The 7528-nt window shown below is 40.0% G+C and overlaps 1 protein-coding gene across 13 annotated transcripts in view; it reads right to left on the reverse strand.

Annotated features, from left to right (window-relative positions):
* Window positions 1-6865, reverse strand: part of ncam1a (neural cell adhesion molecule 1a) — a 271998-nt gene extending 265133 nt beyond the window's left edge. For 5 of the 13 annotated variants that reach the window (XM_075486879.1, XM_075486878.1, XM_075486877.1 and 2 more), the window contains exon 1: window positions 6595-6864. In XM_075486879.1, coding sequence (XP_075342994.1) covers window positions 6595-6646 — 52 coding nt within the window. In that variant the 5' untranslated portion in view covers window positions 6647-6864. Of the gene's footprint in view, window positions 1-6594 lie in introns of all 13 variants that reach the window. The other 8 variants (XM_075486881.1, XM_075486880.1, XM_075486882.1 and 5 more) reach the window with 4 other exon arrangements.
* Between the last annotated feature and the right edge of the window lie 663 nt (window positions 6866-7528).

Below are 7528 nucleotides of genomic sequence, written 5' to 3' on the forward strand. Positions count from 1 at the left end.
AATTCAGGCTGTAACTGCAAACATACCTAGCCATGGGCAATAATGGTTATCAGAAGTAAGAATGTGAATGCGAGCGCTATAAGAAAAGTCAGATGATCACATAAATCATTAACACACACACAATCTCTTACACACATCCTGCAAAAAAAGTGAGAAATCATCAGAACACAGCAGAGCAGGAATGTGTCATACCAGCTTTCCTGTAGAGGTGATGGTGGGGGAACAGGACAATGAGAAGATACTGCACAGGCTTCCATATAAAACAATGGATGTTTCTGATGTGTGTAAATGCAGCTTATGTGTCTTTAAAGGTTTGCAGCCAACCACCACATGCAGTAGGTGTATGCTTACATGTTGAAGCATCAGCATAAAAAAATCTGCCAGGTACACATGGATCATATTGCTCTTAGTATTTAAAGGCTTAGTTGAACAAAGGGGAAAATCAAGCAAAACCTCCCACTCTGTGCTTATAACTCATGTCAAAATGACTGTCAGTGATCCAACGTTAGGAAAATCATTCTACCCTGATCTCTGATGAATGTTTTCTGCAGATGAACTCTTTTCTGGTTAAAGTGTTCACAACAGTTGTCAATTCATGTGGATGAAACTGGCCTTTTGGGGAAATGTTTCATTTATATAATAATCTCAGATTAAAAGAAGTTACTGAGAAATGTCTGACTTTCTCAAATGCCAGCTGATCAACAGCGCCAGTCCTTGGGAGGAGTAAATTACAATAATAATGACAGACTATAAGAACTGCTGTGCCCCCTACTGCAAACAAAGCAAACTGGATCACCAATACAAACTCTATTTACTCCAAATAAAATCAGGGCATGTAGTTGACAAGCCCATTCAAAAAGGACAGGGACATCACACTTGGATTCCTTCATACTGTTAATCCAGTCGATCATCACTTCGGGAACCCTCACCAGACTTGGCAGCTTCACTTAAAGTGCCCAGCAGGAAAGAAAAAAAATTGCAAGAAGCTACACAGTAAAGCAGCAGAGATCACTTATACAAAAATGATGAAGTTAGGCTAAAATACTGCGGTGAATAGTGTCCCAGCAAACACCTGAAATCCACCATCCCCTTCCATAATCTAACCAGCAGCACGGCTGTTAGCCTTATTACACCAGCACCTATAAAGAGCGCTTTGAATCAGAGTGACTCTCGGGGATATTTTGACCTTGATAAATGTGATCTCAAGGCACATGCACATCAAATATTATGATAATCTTTTAAAAGTTTATAGTAGTTCAGTTGGAGTTTATTTTAGATAAAACATTGGAGTTCTTTAGTTTAAGAGTCCATGAAGAAATAAGAAGTAAGCAGGATATGGAGGGTTCCTTTACTAAAGCTGAATAGATGGATGAGCAGTAAATATGACCTTTTACTGCAAAGATTGAAGTTTTTTTGACTGTGACAAAGTACTAACGCTGACAAAAAATGGGACTTTTACAAACAATTTGTCTTTTTACAAACTGTGGTGCTGGTCTGTATAACTAGCCCAACCCCCTTTTTTAAACTTTTTTTTCCTTCTTGTCCCCACTCACATTCAGTTCTCTATAGGACGCCTCCAAAGCTCACGCAATGAAAAATCACACATGGTCCCTATTCATGTGCTGATTAATATGCAAAGGCAGCCCATCCTCATCTAACAGTCAGAAGAAATAAAACAGCCAGCCGAGACATTTTGAACTTTTGTTGGAAGAATCAGCCTTTTTAGATGTGCTATAAGCTCTGTGATATCACATGGATTTATGGATAATAGTAAATGTGAATCATTTGCATTTCAAACTAGTTTCTAACCCTGGCATGGAGTTCTATCATCCACTGATCAGCCAGCTGTGTATGAAATGTTTCCATAGATATATATATAACTTTGTTTTGTTTTGTCCGATCATTTTTGTGATTTACAGTAAGAAATTATGTTATTACTTGTAAAACATTCATAAAATGCCATAAAATCATTTGTGCATGAAAATCCAATTTACTTTAATGACCACATAGTGAAGATGGTGGAATTTGGCCCCAGAACACTTTTGAACAACACAGTTCCATCAACCATTTGGTGGTGCAATAGCAAATGCAGGGACCTCATATAAGCCCCAGTCTAGTGATAAGCATTACACACAGAAATAGATTCTATTTGTTTGTGACAAAGCTGAGAGCAGAGGGAGGCTTTTTTCCTAAATAAATTACATGAGAATAGGTGCTTCCCTGCTAACATTTTAATGGCAGAATACTTTTTACCAAATGAATCACTGAGCAATACAAAGAGCCACTCAAATAAGATCCTCAAATTAACTCCAACTCCCCTAATTTGTACCGCAGCGGGCGATGGTAGCCCATGTTCCACGCTGCTACTTCAGCTTAGTGTAGCAGCATGTAAACCGGTTCTCCGCCTGCTGCAGGTCCTGCTGGAGTGGCCCTCCCACAGAGCACAACAATGACTACTATCACCAGGTGCAGTATAAGTCTATGATACAGTCTACCTACTCGACCAGAGACTTGCTGAAGGGAGTTAACAAGGACCACTGAAACAGCGACCTGCCCATCTTGCAGATAAGTTAACGTGGGAGGGTAAATGGGGACGGCTGCTTTAGCTGGAACCGAACTTTCAAAATACTGAAGTAAATAAATAAAAGTATGGGAAACATTGAAATCTACTGTGAATTCCATTGTTCTCTTAGATTGAAATAATCATATTCTGGCTACATATCATATTAGATAATTATATTCGGCAAGATTCAGTTGCTCTTAGATGAACGTGGGGGGGGGGCAATTTAAAATACAGAGACAAATGGAAAAGAAAGGAATGAAAAAAATCTAAATAATAACCTTCATTTATTCATTATTCCATTAACTTTATTCTTAATCCAAGGAGGGTACTGCTGTTTACTGCTGTAATGTCAGCAACTCTTCTATTTAAAAGAATTTGAAGAAGTAATAACTTCCTATAAATTGTCTCTACATCGCTTTGGATGACGGATGCATGGGTCACGGTGCAACTGCAGACTAAAGTTTAAAAGATCCACAATCTAGTTTTAGTAAGAGAGCTGACTGAAAGTGCCTTATAATTTTCCTCTTGTTTGGCCACTTTTTCCAGTCCCCAAAGTCAAAAATAGCCTGTATTATTTTCATAGTGGCTTTGAACTCACCACAGCAGTTAAAGACCCATGTGTTAGCCATTTAGGAATTGTGTATTTTCTTCCTCAAAATGCTGAGTTAAACTCTGACTTCTTTTTTCGGAGTTCAGCTCTATGCTTGAAGTCAACACACTGTTTTAAATCTGCTGTAGTGGATTTAAATCTAGTGTAGAGGATCAGTCCATGAACTTCACTGTCTGCATTTGCATTGATCTTCCTTTATGTCAAGTTTCAAAGGCACATGGGTCTGCTTTAGGTTTAATTTTCATACAGATAATAAAAATGAAAGGGCAAACATCGGTAGCTATGCATTGGGACAGACTTGTTAAGTCTGATACCTGCAGAATTAATGTGACTAAGCAAGTCCAGTTAGAGTTTCAGTTGTCAGATGTCAAAACTCTAAACAACAGTTTAACATATCATAAGTGAAGAAAAAAAATCAAGGCTGTAACTGTGGGAACAGTGATTTAATCCTCCATCTAAACCATTGAGGAAACAATGGAATTAGCTCAGTAACAGTGATCTGTTACTGTAACAGTAACAGTAACAGTAACAGTAACAGTAACACAGTAATCTATACCTGTGTTGCTGAATGACACTGCATTGCAGTGCAGCAAAAGCGCGGGCCAGTTTCAACTTTTTTTTTGGCAGACAACCCTGCATTTATTTTCCTACAGCTGATAGCACAGGAAGTTAAATGACAAGGAAATGGCAAAACCTCTTAAAAGTTAGTAACAGCTAGTCACTTAATCAACCCGAAAGCTGAAATCATGCAAGTCAATATCATTTTAGCACCAATCAAGCTTTGCTGTTGTGCAAGCTTCAATCTTATAACTTCACAATTTTCAAGCAGCATCTCTGAGGCGCTCCCATTTTCACAGCAACAGTCTTTCTTTCTAATTACCTTTCATCACATTACACTCCTTCAGGTTGCCAGTTCATCACCATGGATATGGACAATCACCCCAATAAACACAGTCAGAACTGGAAATACACACCGAACAACACTCCAAGACAAGATCCCTGTCCCTGACTACTTCAAAAATTCTATTCAATTCAGGCAATAATTCAGTTACTTGAGAGGTGATGTAGCACTGCATTCTAATGTATGTTGCCAGCTTCAAAATTTAATTACCACAGAACTGCACCAGAAACTGGAAATCAATAAATGTAATTAAATTGCTTGGCCCTCAAACTGTGCCATGCTGTCATTACACCTTCAATATACCAGGGGTCTATCAAATAATGTGATGAATTTATTTGAATTTGAATCCCTATTGCAACAGGGCACATCTAAGGCACAGATGCCTAATCATCTTCCTGTTGGTTCCTTTCTCTTTGGTTGTGAGGTGCAGTAAATTACGGAGGAGTCTGAATATCTTGGCAGGAAATGGTAAAAATGAACATATCCAGAGTTTTCTTGGTACCACGCCACTATTCGGACAACAACAGGAAAAGACTGACGCACAGCTTGGGTGTGAAAGTTTTGTATATACACATATCACAATAAAATACCTCCCAAAGATACGGGTAACTTTAAAAGCTAATGTCATTCAAAGAGCATACAGTTGGAGTTCCGTGTACTGCAGCAGTTTAAAATGACTGTCCTGCCACAGTTCTGGAAAAAAAGGCCAACAGTACAAGCTGATTATGGTTCATAACAACTACATCCAGATCACCAAAATGTTGATTTTCTAAATGTAAAATGTCAAGCTTCGTACATCATTGTTGAATCCTAAACTCTAAGGGGCAAAAATGTAAGTAGAAATTGAATTAGACAAAATTTTATATACTTAAAACTTACTCAGCAGTCAGCAATCTGAATGTGATCATCAGGATATAAAACCCAGTCTGAGTCATGATTTGAAAAACATTTCAAGGAAGCCAGGGCTGCTATTGGGGCAGAGTTGCCACTGACTGAATTCGATCTCAGTGGGAGGGAACCAAAATTCTTTTCTTAGAGCTAAGACTGAAGGGGGAAAAAAGTATGGCTCTGTTAAAATTGTAAACAACCTGTAGAATATGGGGGAATGAAAGTGAAAACTGAGGTTAGAATAATCTTCTTTGTGTCCTTTTATGTCCACTGAACTGAATTATAACATCAAACTATTCTTCCTCTCTCCAATGACCCCTGGGGGTCCTCAAACTCCACTTGCAGTTTATGGAAAGCAACTCACTTGCAGTGTATAGAAAGGGGGCAGATGGAGGGGGCGAGAAGGATGTGGGTTGTTGGAGAGGTGGGGGCTCCACCCGCACTATATAACCATGGGAGCTCTGGGATTGGGTTCCATTGTATAAATTCAATGACTATTCAGTCGTCCTCAATGGATGACGAATTTCTGACCAACCAACCAAATTAAAAAACGGTAGCAAATGAGTCTGGTCCTACGGTTGTGTCAACATCATTTTGCGCAGAGAAACGCACCGCACCGTCAAGTTCGAAACTACAACCTTCAACAAGGCAAGAAAAAGAAACTGTGAAAGAGGTTTTGTCACAAAAGAGACAATCGAAGTGTTAACCTACTGGATCAACCCTGAGAAAAACACACAAATCCTAAATTCACACATTTGCGAAGATATCTATGTGTGTACCAAAACTGATGATACCTCGTCGTGAACGCATCATGGATCAGTTTAAGGTGCACGCGCGGCTAAGTTGAATCCACATTTTCTTGTTATTCAATGTTATTAAACCTGTTAGTGGGCTGAAACAAAGCATACCCGCGAGGAGCGACTCCCCAGACACTCCATCCTCGGTGCGTCTGCAACCCAATAGAAGTCAGAGCGCAGAAATGGTTTTGGTTTAGAAAACAATTCGTTTTGCTTAAGGTTGATTTGATATGTGTCACAAAATGTTGCGAATTACAAGCAGACGCAGCCTGTGAACAATATGTGCTGGCATAAGAGGACCACCACAGCGTCCCCCTGCAGTCTGTGCCAGCATCACCTTCAATCTTTGCCTTCAGAAACAACTCGTGAGTTTAACTTAAACATAAGGCAGCACGTGTGGGAAAAAAATCATTAAAATTATACTTCATGCTGTTATTCAGAGGAAAGTGAGCCGTGTCCAGTAAGTGGAGCTTGTTCTGTGTTGCGCGGAGATATTCAAAAACGCGCCGCGGTTGGAATTTATTCATTCAGCCCAAAACTGAATAAATGCGACTTTTTCAGTGCTTCACACTTGTTTTCCTCAAAGACAAACAAAGCTTCCAATCCCTACAGAAACTTTTTAGAGCATATAACCGTAACAGAATGGTGAATTTTGCAGAGCTCCAGCTCTAACCTCATGCCACTGACCGGAGTCAGTGACAAGGATGCCGCGGGGAAACAGGAGGATGCTGCTCCAGAGTCAACACAGCTCGGCCTGTATTCACACAGATTTTATCGGGCCACAGCTTGGATTTAATCTCTTATCCTATTGTTTGTGATAAATAACTCATCTTACCTGCGCAGCCAATGACTAGCAATCCCCAGATGATGTCCCTTATTTGAAGCATTGTAACGTCTCACAGATATTCTCCTTGATGAACAGACGCACTTTAGACAAGCGAGGTGTTTTCTGCTGAGTGGGAAAAAACAGATAACAGCCTTTCCAGAGACAGCAACTGCCACAGGACGGATTTTTGGTCCTTGTCGCTACCAGTGTTCGCGCCGCGGCACAATGAGTGACAAGCAGCAGCCGTAGCACGCACTCGCGCACACATGCACTTAGCAGATACCAGCGCGAATTACTCCGCCCGGTGGACTACACCACACACACACAGAGAGAGAGAGAGAGAGAGAGAGAGAGAGAGAGAAAGAGAGAGACAGACAGAGATGCACACACACACACACACACACGGAGGGGGCGGGCTGAGGTGAATGCAGCATCAAAGTAGTGCGCGGAGCTGACATCGTAGACAGCAGATGGTCAGCAGAGGCTCTAATTCAGATTAATGCGCTTACAAACTTGCAAAGTGTCATTTATAAGCACGCAGAGAAAGATACGCATTTTGAAATGTGGAGTAATAAAAAAAACAGTGATTCAAAGAATTAAGGAATAGACTTATACGTCAATACTAATATAGGGGCAAATTAGGGCAATTTTAAACTGTTTAATTTAATATTAATTTCATGTTGCAAAGCTTTGGCATATGTTTCAAGGGTTGTTTATGGGTAAGCATTTCCTAAAACAATCTTTGAAGTATCTTTTACAGACCCGATATTACCCAATATATCCACATGTGGATATTTGTCCAATGACAATATAGTCTATATTGAGTTTATGGTCAGCTATTCACATCCATAGGAGTAGTGTTGAGGGAGGTGCTAAACTGGGCTTAATTATTCTTCCTTGCTGATGCACAACTTTAGGCAGCACAGACACAAGACTGTCCTTA

Source organism: Odontesthes bonariensis, chromosome 16, assembly GCF_027942865.1.
Source record: "Odontesthes bonariensis isolate fOdoBon6 chromosome 16, fOdoBon6.hap1, whole genome shotgun sequence".
NCBI lineage: Eukaryota > Metazoa > Chordata > Actinopteri > Atheriniformes > Atherinopsidae > Odontesthes > Odontesthes bonariensis.